At 41.5% G+C, this 20249-nt stretch overlaps 1 protein-coding gene across 1 annotated transcript in view; it reads left to right on the top strand.

Annotated features, from left to right (window-relative positions):
* FYB2 (FYN binding protein 2) overlaps nt 1–20249 on the top strand; it is a 106290-nt gene that overhangs the window by 74771 nt on the left and 11270 nt on the right. Inside the window, 8 exon segments of the mRNA XM_080654170.1 lie at nt 332–434; nt 4520–4679; nt 11371–11485; nt 11572–11612; nt 13056–13119; nt 14031–14126; nt 16146–16174; nt 17837–17897. Of these exon segments, the coding sequence (XP_080510296.1) occupies nt 332–434; nt 4520–4679; nt 11371–11485; nt 11572–11612; nt 13056–13119; nt 14031–14126; nt 16146–16174; nt 17837–17897 (669 nt within the window).

Here is a 20249-nt window from a genome sequence, read left to right as displayed (position 1 = left end):
AGTGCAAGATGGAGCAGAGGAAAATGGGGTGGAAAGAGAAGTAGGGGCCAGACTACTATGGGACTTATGTTTTATCCTACAGGTAATGGGGAGTTATTAGGCAATTTTGAGCAGAAATTTTCTCTGGCATTGATTGGAGCAGACAGAAACTCAGAGAAACTGTCTATGGTTGGCCTGATTCTGGTCCACCTCACCTTAAAAAAAAAAATGAAGAGGAATTGACATCTGTTTGAATTCATTTTTCCCATTCATTTTCTTTAGGATTGTGTGGTACACTATTCTAAACACTCTAAACTTCACTTTTTTTCCTGGGTATCTCTTCACATTTCAGCCCTCAATGTGAAGATCAAGATAAAAAAATAAAGGAAAAAGAGCCACATGAGGTGGAACCTCAGAAAACAGAAAAGGATCTACATCCAGACCTTATTTGCAAGGTATCTGTGTTCCAGGGCTGTAGCCCAACAGTACACTACAGCTGTGTCATATGATCCATTCATGGGGTGACTTTTTAGAGAGTGAGGCATGCAGTTCTCAGACAGAGTCAGAAGATTGCAGTGGGGTTTGAAGGCATTTTACCAAAGATAGGAACGTGACAACAACACTGAGCTCCAGCCTGGGATTTTCCACTGAGTAGCCCCATGCAGGCCTTTGCAGTAGGGTGGGGCTGGTGTGAGTCCAGCAAGGCACCCAGTGGGCAAGACACAGAGATGCTCAGGTGCCAACCATGCACTTGCACATGCCTGGAGGGAGGATTCTGTGCTCTTTGTCTCTAAGCTCTGTCATCTCATCTGTAAAATGAGACTATCATCACCATCCCCATTCCTACCCTCAGTCATGATGATAAGATGAAATAATGTACATGGAAGTGCTTTGTAAGCCATAAGCTACCATAAAAATGAAATGTATTATTGCTGTCTATTGATTGGTTGGTTGATAGTTTATTAATACTAAATACTTTATATGTGTGTGTATTGATATCCAGTTAACAGTACTCCCTCTAAAGCAGTGTGATTGGAGGCTTAAACAATAGATTCCACCAGGGCTACTACTAGTGCTTAAAAAAAATTCTATATATCTGTATAATATCTACCTATATAGAAACCTTATAATATCAAATTATCTCAGGTTCTTCTGCAGGGATTGGATGTATCAGCTTGTTGGTGGTGTTAGCCTGAGCTAATGTGTCGGCCTAGGATAGGGCTGGACCAGGTTGGGTGTTTACAGAGTATCACAAAGCAGTATAATTCAGAGAATTATGAAAGACAGGAACCAGCCTGGCCAGTATGGTTCAGTGGTTGAGCACATGCTCGTTTTGTGGGCACATGTTCGGGTTGTGGGCTCAATCCCCAGTAGGAGGTGTGCAGGAGGCAGCCAATCAATGATTCTCTCTCATTACTGATGTTTCTATCTCTCTCTTCCTCTCCCTTCCTCTCTGAAATCAATAAAAACATATTTTTTAAAAGAGAAAGACAGGAATCAAAGCCAGAGAAGCAGCACTGTATGTTAAGGCAGAGGGCAAGGGCAGGGGCAGGGCCAGGGCCATAAATGGGAAATGAGGTCAGAGGTCAGGAAAGCATTAATCAGGAGCTTGTGAGAAAGGCAGTAGAGGAGCCTAGTTAAGGTGTATTGACCATTAAAGAGCAAAAGCAGGATGTGTTCTCAGTGCTGGTCATGTGACAGGAGCCAGGTATGGGGGTTGGACATATTCCTACATTCATTGAGTAGATTTGAGTTTTGGATATTATTAGAAGTTATTTGGAATGTGTTAGACAAATGTGGTGGGCAGTCTAGCTGGGCAGTGCTCTTTGGAGTCAAATACAAACTATAAGTCAGTAGATACATAATCCACTGTGATTCAAACTGACTCTAGGGCACAATACCAAAGACAGGCCCTATGAGAATCCATGCACTACTTTATATGGGCTACACTGTGAGAAGGCAGCCACTAAACCTGTGTGAAACATTGACTTTCCTACTTCCTTATCACGTTTCCCATTTAAAAACTCATTCTTGGCTATATGACTAAAAAGAATGCCCCTCCTAACACTGTCTTCTTAGTTTGCTCAGATCCCACCAAGAACTCAGGAAATTCCATGCCTTTTATCTATTGGTTACTTTAGCTTTTTTCAAGTACTTTCAAATATATCATCACTAGTGGCCCAGTGCACAAAATTCATGCACATTAAAAGGGGATTCATTAGAGGAAATAATATTGCTATTTGCCCTTTCTCTATAATAGAAGTGTCAGAGACAAAAGAAAATTAATAAAATGTATATGAAAACTTTCCTCCTGTCAGAGTCTGGGGCACACCATGGGACCCAAAATCAAGTCCCCGCCCACCCACATGAACCTCAAAATTGTGTGAGACCCAGACCTGGCCGCCCCCCCCACCCCCGCCCCATTGGGCTAGATCCAGACCTGGCCAGTCCCACCCTTGTCAAGCCCTGCCGGGCAGGGGGCATAGCCTCAGGCGCCAGGATGGGGGGCATGGCCTGAGGTCCCCCAGGCCAGACCAGGGTGGGGGGCATGCCTTGAGGTCCTCTGTCAAGCCCCGCCAGGTGGGGGACATGGCCTGAGATCCCCTGTCAAGCCCCACTGGGTGGGGGGGGGGGGGGCATGGCCTGAGGTCCCCCATCAAGCCCTGCCAGGTGAGGGGGCGCAGCCTCAGGTCCCCCATCAAGCCCTGCTGGGCGGGGGCATAGCTTGAGTTCCCCAACCCAGCACTGGGGGTGCACCTTGAGGTCCCCTATTAAGCCCCGCTGGGTGGGGGGTGCAGCCTGAGGTCCCCTGTCAAGCCCCACCAGGCAGGGGGTGTGGTCTGAGGTCCCCTAGCCTGGTGCCGGGGTGGAGGGCATGGCCTGAAATCCCCTGTCAAGCCCCACCTGGTGGGGGGCATGGCCTGAGGTCCCCTAGCCCAGCACCAGGACAGGAAGCGCACCTTGAGGTCCCCCGCCAAGCCCCACCGGGTGGAGGGCACGGCCTGAGGTCCCCCAGCCTGGCGCTGGGGCGGGGGGAGCAGCCTGAGGTCCCCTAGCCCAGCACCAGGAGGGGAAGCACACCTTGAGGTCCCCCATCAAGCCCCGCTGGGCAGGGGGCATGGCCTCAGGTCCCCTGGCCTGGCACTGGGGTGGGGGGTGCAGCCTGAGGTCCCCAGCCTGACGCCAGGGTGGGGGGTGCAGCCTGAGGTCCCCTGTTAAGCCCCACGGGGGCAGGGGAGGGCATAGCCTCAGGTCCCTGCTGATTGCTTGTTAAGGCTCCTTATGGGAACTTGGCCTCAGCTGTGGGTGCAGCCATCTTTGTGACAGAGTGATGGTCAATTAGCATATTCCCTCTTTATTAGATAGGATAGTCAACCCTCATGTCCACTTGTGGTCAGAAGGACAGTAATCCCTTCTCCTGTGTCATGTGATCATTAGAAAACACTTAGCTGGCCAGAAATGTTCAGATTCTCCTCTGTCTCCAGTGTCTCTTCCCACAATCTATCCAGATCTTTCTGGAATGCAAATCTAAACAGGTTTCTTTCCTGCCTGGTTCCCTATCACTGTGAGATGAAGCCCACACACTGCCTCAGATGCAGAACCCTTCCCAACTCAGCCCCATTCTATCTTGTCTTTTTAGTCTCATTTCCCATCTTCCCCTATTCTTTCCCCCTAGCCCTTCAAAGCTTCCCTTATCAGTAGCCTCCATACTATCCTCACAGGACACTAAATACCACATGCCTTTACTCATGCTGATTTATCTTCCAGGTGGATCCTTTAGCCCCTCAATCAATCTCTTACTTATATTTTAAAACACAGTTTAATAAAACCTGCCTTTGAAGTCTTCCCCAACCCTGTCTCTTAAAACCAAGAGATTTTACCTCCTCCTCTCTGTTTCATCTCAGTGAGCAATATTGTTGTGAAAAGCTTGCCACATTATACCTTAATTATTTGTATGTATTGTTTCCATGCATATAAACTACTGTGTAGGTAGCACCTCTCCATTTCCAAAGGATAGCATGTTGTCTCAACTTCAGTAAGTGTTCAACAAACGCTGGAAAGAGTTAGGTAGGAATGGAAGAATGGTGGGTAAAAAGATGAAATTTCAGGTGAAAGGAACCAAGTATTCCTTAGTGATCAAGAGCACAGGGGTACAAGGTCAAGTCCTGCCTCTGTATATTACTAGCTGTGTGACCAGATGTCAGTTATTTAACGTTCCAAACTCTTTATCCAGAGCACTAAGGACATTTCCCCAATGGGGTGTCATGAAGATTAAGTGAGATTAAATCTATAAGAACCTGCCTCTGGTCAGTGCTCCATTCTATCCTGCTGGCCTCCTGTGACCAGCATTCATTGGGCATTCAGAGGTGAACAAAAGACACAGTATGAGTCCTCATGAAATTCAGAGTCTAGTAAGACAGAGTTAAATAAAATAATAAATAAGTGCTGTCTATGAGGAATTAATAAATAGCATGAGCAATCAGAGAACTAAACAGGTAAGTCAAAGCCCTTCAGTACTCTCCCTGTTGCATGTGTTTAGGTGGGTTCCTATGAAGAGACGCATGGAAAAGTCCCAATGATGAAAGTTCAGAGACATATGAAGAGCCCGCTGGCCAGAGAGCAGGATACTGTGATTGACAGCATCCAGACAGAGGCCTGCCCCCAGGACCCAAAGCTGGCCAGGCACTCCCGAGGCCAATGTAAGTTGCATTTCTTCCTGGTTCTCTTTACCATTATGATATTACTAGAGGCCCAGTGTGCAAAATCACATGAGACCCGGAGTCCCACTCACCGCCGCCACGTGACCCATCAATGCACCTCCAGATGACTGGTCGTTTGGTCGTTACAGCATTACGGCATTATGTCCACTGGCCTTTTATATATTAGATTTTAAAATGGGGCATTCCCAAGATTTTAATTCATTTTCTAAATATTTATTGAACATCTTTTATGTATCAAGTAACTTGCCCTAGTGAGGCAGCTGAGCAGTAGTGGAAAGAGCACTGGACTTAGAGGCAGAAGACCTGAGATGCTAATACTTATTAGCCATGGGGTAAGTAACTTCATATTCCTGCAGCTAGGTTTCTTTACTTATAAAAAGAGATCATAATGTGGGCCTCACAAGGGTTTTTTGAAGACTAAATTGAAAGGTATGCCACATAATAGGTACTCAGCAAATGTTCCTTCTTTTTAGTCTACCAGATCCTAATGGGTTTGTTTTTATAGGCCCAAGTAATAGATACACTGATGCTATAGTATGATATCATTACTTTAGGCTGCATTTTTTCCTTCATGCTAGTTAAGACATTTGATTATAAGTAACAGTAATCAAATCATACTACCTTAAGCAAAAAAAAAAAAAAAGAAAGAAAGAAAGAAAGAAAGAAAGGGAGGCTTACCTAGCAGAAAGTCTGGGAAGAGCTGGATCCAGGGACACAAGCAATACTACAAAGGGCTCAGTATTGCTCCGGGCTCTGCTCCCTCTGGGTCATTCCACTTTTAGACAAATCCTACCCCTGTGGAGGCAAGATGGCATCTAGCAGTGACAGGCTCAGACCCTGTCCTCTTAGGAACCCCAAAGGAAAACTGGAAATTGTCATATTCGCAACAGTTTTAAGAAAAGGCCCAGCTCTGAATCTTACAGGCTGTTTGGGCCACATGCCATCCCTGAACCAGTCCTTTTAAATGGGGATTCTGATGCTCTGGTTGATCCAGCTGGGTCATAAACTCACCCCTGGAGCTGGGGGTAGAATCAGATCTAGCAAAATGACCTAACACCAAGTTTCTAGATTTCCCAAGGAAAATAAGAGGGCCATTAATCAGAAAAGAAAACATAAAAATAGATACTGGATAGACAAAGAAAACAGGTGTCCACTCCAGCCCAATAAGCCATAGCAAACCACTGACATTTCAAAAAGTGTGAGAATCAGAGTTGTAAGAAGAATAAATTTGTAGTGATCATGAGATAGACTCAAGGACCCCAGGCTAGCAGGTCTCATCCTGCCACACACCTTCCCTTCACTCCCCTTGCTCTATGCTCAGCTTACTGGCTAAGTGCTCCTGTAACTCTGCTCGATCTCTTTTCTCTGTCTGAAATGCCTTTCTGCTCATTCTCTTATTTCTGCTGATGTGCTGTGAATCCTTTCAGGTCTGTGTCAAAAGTCACTTCTTCTGAGGCCTCGCTTGCCTCAGTCCATCTCTGCTTTCCCATGCTCCGGGGACCACAATTCCTTTCACCTGTTTCCATGACACTTCAGAACTGAATGACCACGTTTCCATGTTAGGCTTTAAAGTTGAGCATTTCTGGACCCAGGACCACTATATACAAATCCTGTAACCTTGGAAAATTTACTTACTCACATGTGCAAATGAGGCGGCTACTACTTATTTCCCAGTGTTGTTTTGTCACTGCATCTAAAGTGGCTGGTTCCTACGCTAAATAACTGTTAGTTCTTTTCATTTATTTTCATTTCTGGAAAACCATATTATGCTTACATTATAATTCATCGTGTACATGTGTCCCCGCCATGGCGTACTGTGAGCACATTGAAAATCAGAGACCATTGGGTATTTTTCTCTGTATCTCCGTAATGTGGCAGTCAGCTGCCTAACAAAACTGTGGTAAGTAAAGGAAAGAAAGAATAAATCAAACTTTAGTTTCTGACAATATAGTAGATGAGATAATATGACTCTCCTGACAGAAACAAGAATTTTTTTTAATTTATGGAAGTATCACAGAACTGATATAAAAAGAAAGCATCTATACACCTGCAGCAACAGGACTCCTGGGAAGTGAGTGAGTGCCAAGCTACTTTTGCCCTGAGGGTTTTTACTGAGCTCTGAGTCCCCTGAGCTCCTGTTCTGACTACACAGCATGCAGGGTACAGGGGCCCACCTCAGGGCCTGCCCAGAGTAAATTTATAATAGGTGACTTCAGTATAAAGTCAGACCCCAAAGGATTACATCCACCCTTTAAGAATAAGCAAGACTGTGCCTATAGATAAGATGACTGTGTTGTGTACTTACAAAAGTGCTACAATGGTAGCTCTCTGGTGTTCTTACCACAATGAAAGAATTTTTCATTTATAAAAGATATGGTGGGGGAGACATATCTGATGAAGTGAATGAGAAAGCACAGAGGTAGCATTAATTTAAAAACCATGCCTTAAGGTGTGAAATAATAGAATTATTTAGAGTATAGGGGGAAAGTGGAAGACAGGAAAATAAGTTGAAGTGAATAAAAGAGTTAAATGAGAGCCCTAAATATGAGGCTAAAAGCCCTTTTCATACAATTACATGATGTCCAGGGAGAGTCCCTGTAAGTTCGGGGATTATGCCATGATGAAAACAGCTGAAGAAGATTTTTCTGAGTAATCCAAACATTCCACTAAAGCACAAAGGGGGCTGCTGAACCCCTTAATAAGTTTATGCAATTCTTATGATGAGCAGCACAAAATGCTTAGTTGAGGAGAGTAGGTATGAAACAGAAAAGTTTGAAAAAATACAAGTGAGTGTTTTTTAATATTCCTATTCAAGTAAGCCTCTTTTGAAAAAATGTATTTCTCCTCTGATTGAAAAAAATAAAAAGAATTTCTAAAGTATGTACTTCAGGCAGAAGGAAGATAATCCCACATAGAGAATTCTGGATGCAAGAAAGAAAGCTGAGCAAAAGTATTCACCAAATAAAACAATATTAGTGCCAATAGTGACATTAATAGTACATACATTGGGAGGGTGATCAAAGTTGAAACCTTCTAAGGTTTTTGATTGAGAGTAGCAATATTAATTCACTTTAGCCTTAAAAGAGTTAGAATAGCTAGGATATAGCCATCAAAAGATAATGAAGAATAAAAGGCATACAGAGTAGAAGATACTTGATTTAGAGCAAAGGACTAAATCAAAGGACTCATATAAGAAATATATATATATGAGTTCTATAAATATCTTTGTATCCAGAAAATATAAAATGGAAATATTTTATATTTCTATAAACATCCTGTATCCAGAATATATAAAATAGAAATCAATAAAAAAAAGATATTTAGAGAAATTGGGAAAATTCTCTAAATATCTTTGGTGAAGAGACACTTCACCAAAGAGGTTATCCAAAAGGCAAGTACACTATATACAGCTGTTCAAGTCTCAGGGAAATGCAAATAAAACCTACAATATAACACTACATGCCCAGCAAAATAGTTAAAATTTAAAAAGACTATATCAAGTATTAGTGAAGTTGTGGAACAACCTGAACTCTCCTCTGCTGCTGACATTGTAAACTGGAATAATCACGTTGGAAAACTGTTCAGCAGTGTCTGTTAAAGTCCAATATATGTATATCCTATGATCTAGCAATTCCATACCTATTCTTATACCCAATAGGCATATGTTTACAAGACATATACAGCATATTCATAGAACTTTTTTTATAAAAGCCTTACACTGGAAACAGTTTATATGTCCATCAAAAGTAGAATGGAAAAGTAAATTATAATATATTCACACAATGGAATAGTTATAGGAATGAACAAATTACAACTATACCCAACAATATAGATGACTCTCACACACATAATATTTAATGAAATGTGACACACCAAAGAGGACATTTGAAATTATTCCATTAATATAAAGTTCAAAATATGCAGTATTCACCTCTGGTATTAGAAATGTGGAGAGTGGTTCCCTTGTGAGAGGGAATAGTGACTAGAAGAGAGCACAAGAAGGCACTGTGGGACACTGGCACTTATCGCTTTTTTATTTGTTTGTTTTATGTGTGTTGAATACATGAATAAATTCAATTTGGGACAATTTGTTGAGCTTATGATTTGTGCCCTTTCCTGTATATTATACTTTAATTAAATTTTAAAACATGGTAGGGTAACTGTTAAAAGATAGGAATAACACACATATCTTCCAAACAAAACAAAAAAAAAAAGGAAAGAAATAATTTAGGATGAAGAAAAGAGAAGAAATCTCAATCAAGAAAGAAGAAAATGAGGGGTGGGGGAGGGAAATAGAACAAATATAAGGTATGTAATAAGATAGTAGATATAAATTTATATATATAAAAGCCTAAGTGACCATTATGACTAGTGGACTGAACAACCGATTGCTATGACACGCACTGACCACCAGGGGGCAGATGCTCAATGCAGGAGCTGCCCCCTGGTGGTCAGTGTGCTCCCATAGCCAACCTCCTGTGGCTGGCCAACCTTCCATGGTCCCTCCCCGCAGCCTGCAGGCCCTGATCACCCCAATCAATTGTCGGCCAAGCCGAGGGAACTCACCCATGCACTAATTTGTGCACTGGGCCTCTAGTTTTAAAATATTGGCAGACACTATAAATTTAATACATAAAAGTCTCTTGTTAGAAGATATATGCATTGAAGCTATTCATTTTATTTTTTTAATTTGAGCACCTTTTACGTGCCAGCACTGTTCTAGGAGCTGAGGGTATAACAGTATACAAAACAGACGAATATTCCCATCTTCATGGAGGTTACATTCTTAGCGGAGGAGACAGATAATATACAAACAATAAAATAGCCACTGTGTAGAACAGTAGTAAACGTAATGGGGAAGAGGGGAATAAAGCAAGGAAAGAGAATTAGGGAGGCAGGTGGAAGTATTAGAAGTTGTAATTTTTCAAGTGCTCATGGACAACCTCAAAGACCTTAAGCAGATGAGGAAGTGAGCCGTATGTGTCCCTAGAGTAAAAATGTTCTGGTGAGAGGGGAAAAGTAGCGGTACTACTCTGAGGCAGAAGCCATTAGCTGTGTTGGTGGCAAGAGGCCAGTGTGAACAGCAGAGTGACTGAAGGAGTGTGGAGTTGGAGATGAGGACAGAGATAACAAGGGACTTTTCTAGACTATTGCAAGAACCTTGGCATTCACTCTAAATGAGATTTTTTAAAAACCAATGGAAGGTTTAGAGCACACGAATGGAGTTATCATACTTGTATCTTAAAGAACCATCCTGGCTTCTGTCTTGAAAACAGAAGGTAGGATAAATCAGGGGACCTGTCAGGAGTTTGTTGCAATAAGTAAGCTGAGAAATGATGGTAGCTTGGAGGAGGGTGCCATAGCAGAATCGTTGAGATGTGTTTAGATTCAGGATGTAATGTGAAAGTAGAGCTGTGGGTTAAAAGTGGGATATGAGAGAGAAAGGAGGTGAGGCTGTCTGCAAGGGTTTGGACCAGAGCAAAAGGTAGGATGGAATTGCCATTTTTTATTGAGATGGGGCAGATTGCAGGCAGAGCATATTTGCAGAGAGAAGTCATGAATTTGGTTTTGGAACGCAATATGTTTAGACAAGCAAATGGAAATGGTGTATCTAGATGGAGTATCTAACATTCATCAGAGATGTCTAAGTTAGAGCTGTAACTTTGGGAGTTGTCTGTGTCTGAAAATGAAGTCACAAACATTTACATTTGCCTCTGCCAAAAGGAAGAATTAAGAAGAAAAAAATGTGCAAACTAAGAATTAAGCAACTTTGTGTTCAGCATCTTTGTTTTGTTTTGGAGAAATTCACTGCTAACTTCTTAAGAAAAAGCAAGACCTTATGCCTCTGGGAGCTGACTTCATTGAGATAGTTTGGGGCCTATGTGCTAACTGACTTCTTGTCAGAGGATAAAATCTTGTTACTGGGTTCATTTAATTAATAGACACAACTCAATTTGCTTATTGTTTATTTTGCAGATATATTACTACTTATTTCTGATTAATAGTTGAAAATGGTTCTAAATCACCCATACTCTAAATATTAAACTATGCCAGCTGATAAAAAGGAGTAAGTTTTATGGTTATGACAAAATTACAGCTCTGTTAAATAAACCACCTGCATTTAACAGGCCAGCTACTTGTGCAAACACCCCAGTACATTGTTTCACCTGGCAGACCATCTTTTGGCTGATTCCAACATTAATGAATATTAAATGTTGACATGCATTTAGTCAACTTGTCTAAGAAATTTTACTTTAAGGGGACAATAATGCACAAAAGTAGATAAGTTCATTTAGGGGGAGGAAGGAGCCCCAGGGACATACCCTAGAGGACTTCCACCTTTGATGTCAGAGATTGGAGCAAGAACCATCAAAGAAGAGGGAGGAGTTGCTGGTTCACTAGGGAACTAGCCTCCTTCATAAAAATGGATCAATCCTTGCCACAGTCACGTAAGAGTAGGTGCTATTGATCATTATCCCAACTTTAGAGACTCATAGCTGAGCTTCTGCAAGGAGAAGTGGTTTGCAAAGGGTCATAGACACCAAGATGGTAAACCAGTTTTAGTGCATGCAGTCTGCCTTCTCCTATTCTTGCCTCCATTGCCAGTGAGGGGTGTGAGTGCATTTATGATAGTGCTCGTTCTTCAGGGGTTTCTCTCTTTTCCTTACAGGTGGGTATGTGGAAGCCTTGGAGTTAACTAAAAAAACACCCAGTCAAGGGGCCTTTCGGCCACATTCCATCTCAGAAGAGACCTATGATGATGTTGAGTACCCTGGGAGAAAGGAGTAAGTGCACTTCAGCCCCTCAGCAGTGTGGTGAGACTTTAAAGGCTCCACAGGACAGATGAATGGTCTTTCTTTTCTCCCAACAGATCAAAGTCGGACTTCTCCAACTCATTTGCCTCAGATAGTGGTAAGTAAGGAAGACATTTCTGAAACTGCCAGTAGCAACTGCTGAGTTCTCAGTGGCTGATTAATGATAACTTATCTTTTGTTTATATTTTAACAATACCGGTTGGGTGGGTAACAGGGAGCTCAGGGCAGTGCAGTGGGCTAGGGTACGTGTGATAAATACACTGAGATCCATCAAGGTGAAGATGCTGGTAATGGGGCTCCTGTGGCAAAGATGAAACTGCTGTGAAATGGCTTCCTTCCTGATCTCTTCACAACGGAAGTCTGATTGTAGGAATGTTTTTACATAAAACACTTTCACAGGTCGACCTTAACATGCTCTGAAGGCCTTGAGTGGGTTGCCTCTACCTCCCTCTGCAGCCTGTGCTCTCCCTAGGTACTGTCTTCATCTCTGAGATCCAATCATGCTGACGTTTTAGCTCCTCTGACTTGCCAGGCTCCCAAGCTCCCACCAATCTCCTGCCCCAGGGTGATTGCATATGCTACTCCCTCTTTCTGGAATTTTCTTTCCTCCCCTGTACCCCTTCGCCTAATGACTCTTGACCTTTCTTCTGATTTCAGCTCAATCATTACTCCCCCAGTGAACACTCTCCTTGGTGTACAATCTCAGAGTAACAAGTCTCTCTTTTTCATAGCGCTTGTCAGTTTTAATTTTATATTTATATTATTTCTTTGATTAATAACTCTCTTCCCTTAGCCCCTAGCACAATGCCAGGTACTTGTTATATAACATTTTTTTAAATATTTGTTGAATGAATGAATGAAAAAATGGGGGAGGGATCAGCAGATGCTATTCTGGTTGTTTTTTATCCTTCTTAGAAGGCCAGGATTTTAGATGGAGAAACCATCTCAGAGATCATTAAACAGAGACATTCAATAGCTCCCCTAAACTCACTGTGTGAAGTCGAGTTCTGAACGTGAAAATCCTCCGTTGTCAAGGTGGATTCAAAGAATATCTATGTATATTAAACTTTTGTGTAGACTCTCGATTCCAATAATTACAGGCTGTTGTTGTTCCTTGTGATTAAGCCCCTAGGCTAACGCCATGCTGTGAAGGAAAAGAATATCCAAGATGAATTAGTTCTCCATTATTTCCCCAGAATTCAACACAATGTCTGATGTATAGTAGGCTCTGATTGCTGTATGTTAAATATACCAAAGGGGAGGGCAGAAGAAAGGAATCTGTTGATAAACCAACTTTCATTGACTTGGACTCAGGGGTGGAAGCAAATATTAATTTTCATTTGTATATACTACTTTTATAGAGATTTAATTATTTTTACCATGTGCTTATAAAAATATGTACATATGTTTCAATAAAAACTATTTAACAAACAAAAGAAAGTTCAAAGTACCTAAGCACCTGGTCAGTATCCAATAATGTTTTGTTAAATATAAATCTGAACTATTGTCATTATAATGAATGAATTTTTTTTAATTTCAGAAGAAAATAATAACGAAATGTATGAAGATGTATACAAAACAAAGAGCAACTCCACAAAGATAGAGTGAGTTTCTCTCTTTCTTGGCTTTCTACCTAATGGCATGTCCTACTAGTTTAGGATGATGAGTTTAAGAAGTAACTCTCCTCCCTGTCCCCACCATCTTTAGGGAGGATTTGCACAGAGAATGGAGGTAAATAGAACACCTGTAATTGTACACAATTACATGGTATAAATTTCAAATTACATTGCTTTCTCTTTTGAGAAAATGTTCATCTCCCAGAGTAGGGACTTTGATATTGTGTTAGAAAATAAGTGAGAAATAAGTAAATGTCAACAAAAATTTGCCTCCATTCCATGGTTTTCAAGAACAAAAGTGGGTATTGTTTGTCAAGTTTAGTTATCAGGGGCACGTTTTGGAAAGGAAAACAGCAATGGTCAAAAGCAAGAAGTCTGAGGGTTGAAGGAAAAAGAGGGGATCCATGCTGGTTGGAATGACCTGCATGTATCATTCCCTCACCCTACCCCCAAAAAAACCCAAGAGCATGTTTGGAAAAACTTTATTCATTAGCTGGGTAGTCAGTTTCCCAGCATTGTTGTATAATATCATTTGGTAAATTAAAAGTCAGTGACGTGAATTTTAGGAGCAGGAATTCCTATAAGTTATTTCTAGTATAGTTTATAAACCATGCTTCCCTGAGTCATGTTCTCTAAAAGGAAGACTTTGCTCCATAAACTGCAAAATAGAGACCATTTAGGGTAAACAAACGTTTGTATTGAAATATAATAATTCCCTTCATGGCTGACTGGCTTGTGCTATTTCATATTGGCACCAAAACAAAGAACAGAGAAGTTGGTGAGGCATTTTCCTGCTCTTCCTTGGATGGTGTTCCAAGCCTCTGGCCCTTTTCCTACACCAGCCTTCCATTTCTAGTACTCTCTCAAACACTGTGTTTCTACCCTCTGATTCCTCTTAGTTTAGATGGCAAAGCACTTAAGAGACTACAGAGATTCTTCAAGAAAGAAAAGGATAGAATTAAGATGAAGACAACCAAGTTGAAAGAAAATGTAAGGTAAAAAAAAAAAATGTTCTCTTTTATTTCTCTTTCCAGGAGAGAGTTGGCAGTGCCGGACTCATAGTCACACAACTGGGTGCTCTCCATTCTGCTCTCAGACACAGTGGGGAGCATACCAGAAAGTAAAACCAAAGGCCCTGGCTATCATTTACCTCCTTCTTTCCCATCTTTGGGTGCACCACACTCACAGATGTTAATGAAAAAAAATGACAAAGACCCTTTTGAAAAAATTGATGAGAAAAGGTTATACGTAGTACTCAAGGGTAGAGGGAAGTCTTAAGCAAAATTTGGAAAGGAAGCTGACCTCATCACACTTGGCATATGCTCCTGGTATCAGCAAGCATTATATTGTTAATTACAGCCCTTTATGCATTCTTATTCCATCAAGTTCCAGTGGCTTTTATTTGTCTACACTTCGTAATCCAATTTGCCTCTCTTGAGAAAGGCAATGAATGTGTGGAGAGGGAAGATGAACTTTTCACCTGAATGGTCCATCTATCTCCAAGTCTTAGGCCTGGAAAGAACCCTCCAAGGTCACCGGCTAATGATCAATGTTTGGGAGGGATACGTTTTCACTGGTAATAGGAAGAGATGGAGGCCTATAGTCTGGATTCTGGTTTCAGCTCTCCCATTTATTCAATGTGTAACTGGGCAATTCACTTGGTGTTTGCACCTGTACAGCCTGTTTCCTATTGTATACAGTGAAAGGGAGACCGCGTAGTCTCTGGAGGCACTTCTCTCCCTCATCTAGAGATATAGGTGTATAGATATACATGCAGCTCTGTGTTGTATGAGGACAGGAAATGGTAGAATAATTTGCCCAAGGTCATTACAAATACTGACATGAAATTATGTTTTTCTACCTTGAAGTTCTTTTCAGTGATAAAGCCTCCAAGTTACACAGCTTTAAGTCTAATTGTCTGTTGGATATAGATCGACCAAGAGATTCAATAGAATACAGGGTTTATGAATCATAGTCCTGTCTGTAGAGAAAGAGGGCATTTGGCTCCAGCAGTCAATGAGACCTAGAAGCAGACCCTGGCACTAGCCGGTTAGATGCTTCTGACAAAGATGATTAGCATGACACCCACAGTCCCTTATAAATAGGATTCAGTGAGAATGCTCTCTGACTTCTACTCCAACCTGCACATCACAGTGTTAACAGCACCCAGTCTGATCTTATAGACATGCCAGCAGGATCACTGAGCATCCATGTGTCCTGGGCACAACCGCTAGGTATGCTCATCCTTATAGAAGTAACTCAGTAAGATAAGATAGGCATTAGGATTCACTTTAGAAATGAAGAAACTGAGGCTTACATGAAGGTGAACTGATTTTCCCAAAAGTGCTGTTCCTTTGGACATTTCTTTATTATGTTTTTTTCACACAGTGTCACATTAATTTACTTTTGTTCTCCCTTACTAAATCCCAAACTACTTCAGGACAGAAACTGTGTCTAATCACTTTGTGTACCCAGCACCTGGGCCTGTAGGGCTGAACTTAAATAATTGCTTAAAATACATGGATTTTTATTTTAATACATCATATTTCCTTCCATGTGATCCCAACTGGGAGATTTAAGGAGAAGCCAACAATCTGTCTGGGCCAAATGTCCTGACCCACTTAGCAGTTTACCATCTTCCAGCTCCACCTGGCCTTGAATTCTGCCCTCATCCTTTTGGCTTATCCATAGACATAGCCAGTGTCTCTAGAGGGTTGTGTGCATCTGATGGGCATCTTGGAAGTTTAGAAGGCAGAAATAGAATCCTGGATGGAGTAGGGCAGGGCTGTGGGGCAGCCTGAAGCTGTCAGGTAGGAAAGGGGTATAAGTGGTCACTTGGGATAAATATGCTCATTTAAAAAGAGGGGAGAGGGGTCAGAACACAGATGCAGGGAAGGTAAGCTCTATCTGCATCTTTGACTAGAAACATCAACATCAAGAAACCTAGTCCTCACTGTGCTATTCTGAACATGGCTTTCTTTCCTAACCCTTCTGTGCCTTTTGTCCATCAACAGTGCGTTTTCCATTTCGCTGCCGGATTTGGGTAAGTGACATTTGCTTATTTCTGGCACAAAACCACACAGATTGGCATAGTCAGGGGCCGGGAAAGAGAAGCAGTCATCCTGCCTGCATTCCACATTTAATGAAAAATTGACACATCCAAGTCAAAGAACAAATTTTCCCCAACAGTAGTACTGACTTTGGGGAAGATGAGTATCATTTCTCAAGTGCCTACTATATTCCAGGCCTCTTAAAATCCCAGAAAAAAGAATGTTATTATCATCCCTTTTTAGGGAGGCTCTAGGATCCACATCCCTACTTTAATGATCTGGGATTTGTACTCAGGTCTCTTGGATTACAAAGCTCTTACATCCAAATTATACCACACAGCCACCTGAAGGTTTGATAGCCAGATCTCCCTAATTACAACGTAGTAAGTTGAGCACGATCATGTTGTAGCACACACACTAACTGAATCAAGAATGGGTCGTTGCAATTTGTTTGCTTTGCTGTAAAAACAATAGAGCACAAATTAGCACTGTGCCTTTCACCCAGTAGGCTCTCAACACATGTCCCGTTAAGTTGAATGTTATTAAAAGAGGGCCATGTCTTCTGTTGGATTTTGTGGGCTCTAGCCATTGTGGCTGCTTTAATTTCACTCTGACTTGGCAATTCAAGTATATATTATAGTCCACATATATGAGTTTGCTGAACAAAATTTAAAAAGATTATATACACCTGGTCAAACTATAGGTCTCCCAAAATATCTATGTTTTAAAAAGGGCCAACTTAGAATAGACATGCATTGTACCCCATCCAAATTTATGAGTAATTGAATATGAATTATAAATAATTATGCCAGAAAATCTCAAATTCGCTCAGGTGGTGATTCACTTGAACATTATGGGTTTCTGTGTAAAGCACCAAGGAATGTGAATATCCTAAAATAAACATGTCTAATTATGACTATGTACTAAGTCAGATTCCATTTTATGCAAAATTATTATAAAGGATCAGTTGCCAATGGTTTGAAATAAAAATTATGGGAGGAAAAATCAACATTAATATTCTATTAAACTCATATTTTTCCTTAGGAATTAAGAAAAAGCCTCTCACTATTCCAGCAGTTATAACATCTTTTTTTAAAAATTGATTCCAAAGAGGAAGGAAGGGGTGGAGGGGAGAGACAGACAGACAGACATCCATCGATGTGAGAGAGATACATCAATTGGTGCCTCCCATACCTGCCCTGACTGGAGATCAAACCCACAACCTAGATATGTGCCCTGACCAGAATGGAACCTGCAACCTTCCAGTGCAGGGGACGACGCTCCAACCGAGCCGCATGGGCCAGGACTCAGTATAACATCTTTATCCAGGTCTAGGATGATGGAAACCTAGTTTAAAACTGATCCTTTCAGCAACTCACATTTCTGGAATCAAATTAATCTAAATATGTGTGTGCACACATTTGAGATGTGAGGACATCTGTGTGTGTTTTTTAATCTTCAATTGAATTTCTTCCCAAATGAGAACTTTCTCATTCTTTGATCCTTTCAACCTATCTGTATTCTGTGATCAGGCTTTGATAAAAGAGGCTTGGGGATGTGCCTGGATAATTAGGTAATTGTGTGCAATTTGAGAAGCCAGGGTTTGTATAAACCGTACCTAATAATGGACTGTTTTGATCCTATCTTGATTCTAGAACTTAGGTCCCAGGAAGTTATTAACCATCATGACATGAACATCAATGAAAAAGAGTCAAAGTAAGTCCGTTTACCTTCTGTTCATCCCTGGTATTTAACCCATGTCCTGGTGTCTTGTTGCATATGGTCAGATGGCCATCTTTGGATCTTGGATGAAAAGCAACTTGTTACATCCCCCCAATGAGAAGGGAAAACAATAAATAACATAGATGCTCTAACAGTGGAAGGTGACTCAAACGTCACTGGAGCTTTAGAACCTGTTTCTTACCCTTGAATCTAGGGACTTGAACTTATTTCAATGCAACAAACACTTGTTTAGTCACCTGTGGACAAGGCAACAGGGGAGATAGGAGGTACCATCTGACAAAACCTCTGTTCTCAAAGACTAAATAATTATAAACTATCGAAAAGAAAACTTCCCAAAACTTGACTCCCCCTCTAGCTACATATCTATCCTTTCCCTCCAAACTGATGTCTCCTCTGCTTATCCCACCAAGCTCACGGCAATGACCTCTGTGCGGGTCACACCAGTGCACTTATTTTTGGTAAGGCCACTAATAATTTTTTGTTATGGTTAGCACAGACAATTAAGTCCTTAGCTTTCTTGATTTCACTATATCTTTTTTTTTTTTTTTTTGATTTTTTACAGAGAGGAAGGGAGAGGGATAGAGAGTTAGAAACATCGATGAGAGAGAAACATCAATCAGCTGCCTCCTGCACACCTCCTACTGGGGATGTGCCCGCAACCAAGGTACGTGCCCTTGACCGGAATCGAACCTGGGACCCTTCAGTCCGCAGGCCGACGCTCTATCCATTGAGCCAAACCGGTTTCGGCGATTTCACTATATCTTAAACTGTTGACTATGACATCCTTTAAGCAGGGGTCCTCAAACTACAGCCCGCGGGCCACATGCGGCCCGCTGAAGACATTTATCCGGCCTGCCAGGTGCCGCTGCCTGTCCTGCTTAGCAGCCGACTCATCCCGGGCCCACAGTGCGCATAGGAATTTGTTCATAGTTTGTTTGTTTTTTAAACTATAGTCCGGCCCTCCAACCGTCTGAGGGACAGTGAACTGGCCCCCTGTTTAAAAAGTTTGAGGACCGCTGCTTTAAAGAAACAAAATACTAACTTTTCCCCAGGTTTCCGTATTATCATTATTTCTTATTTCTCATCTTTGGCTGTGGCTCCTCCTGCTTGTTTTTTGGTTTTGTGTGGGTGCTGTGTGAGTTCTAATTCTACTATTCAACTCTTCCAAAATCATGTGTCCCTCAGCTTTCCTATTTCACTTCTATTCTCCCTTTATATGTTCTTGAATGATCTCATCCACATTAGGGCTTTGATAGCAATCACTATGGTAATGATACCAAAATTTACATGTGGAGGTTGGATTTCTCTCCTCCACTCTAATAACTCTATTTGAAACTCAGAATTCCGTAATAACTCATAACCTCAACCCTCCCATCCAAATATGGTCATTTTCTCCTAATCTCTATGTTGGTGACTGTTTCAATTGCCCAAACCAAAATTGCAGGCATTGTCCTTAACTCCTCTTCTGCCCTGCACCCTCTTTTCTTCCAATAATTCTCTAAACACTACCACATCTCCATCCCCTCTGCCCAGCCATAACGCAGGCCCTCACTGGTTCTCAGTTGGATTCCAACAACTTTCTGAATTACCATCCCCCCTCCACTGCAGTTTATTCTTCAAACTTTCTGACATGCAAATGTGATCATGTCACAAAACCAACCACTCAGCGGCTTGAAATGTTGAGTGGTTCTCAATCACTCTTTAGACTGAAATCCAAACTGCTTAGGAAGACATACAGTTTTTTAGTGATCCAGCCCCTGGCAAACTCTCTGCCTCACCTGGACTTCCTCCTCACCTGCATTCCAGTGTTCCACCCATACTATACTACCTGGAGCTCCTTGAACTCAACCAGTTGTCCAGCATTCCTAAAGCTTCACTTTTGTTTCAACTTCATCAGTTCATTCAATAGGTGTGTAGTGAGCATGTACTATGTGTCAGGATACACAGCAGTGAAAACAGATATAATTTATATTCCTGTCTGTTCGGAGACAGATAAATTAATAAAAAGTAATTCATAATTTCACATTGGAATTTGGTTGTTTGGAAATTTTGGAAGAGCGTGAACATAAGGTGTGTCTGTGTTGAGAGAAGACTGATAGTCATTTTAGAGTAGATCATTGACAAGACCTCTAGCAGGAGGTGAGAATTTAAGAAAAGATTGGTCTACCTATAACACTTTGCCATGCTTTTTGCCTGGTTATCTATTTTACCCATCATTATTTACTACAACTGAATTTAGATTTCCCTAGGAAGCCCTCTCTGACCTTGTCTATTTGGGTTAGATACCCCTCCTTAACCGGAACATTTTCCTCAGAGTTGTAGTGG

Source organism: Plecotus auritus (assembly GCF_963455305.1).
Source record: "Plecotus auritus genome assembly, chromosome: 2".
NCBI lineage: Eukaryota > Metazoa > Chordata > Mammalia > Chiroptera > Vespertilionidae > Plecotus > Plecotus auritus.
Note: the sequence above shows the minus strand (reverse complement) of the source record. Positions and strands in the feature narration are given on the sequence as shown.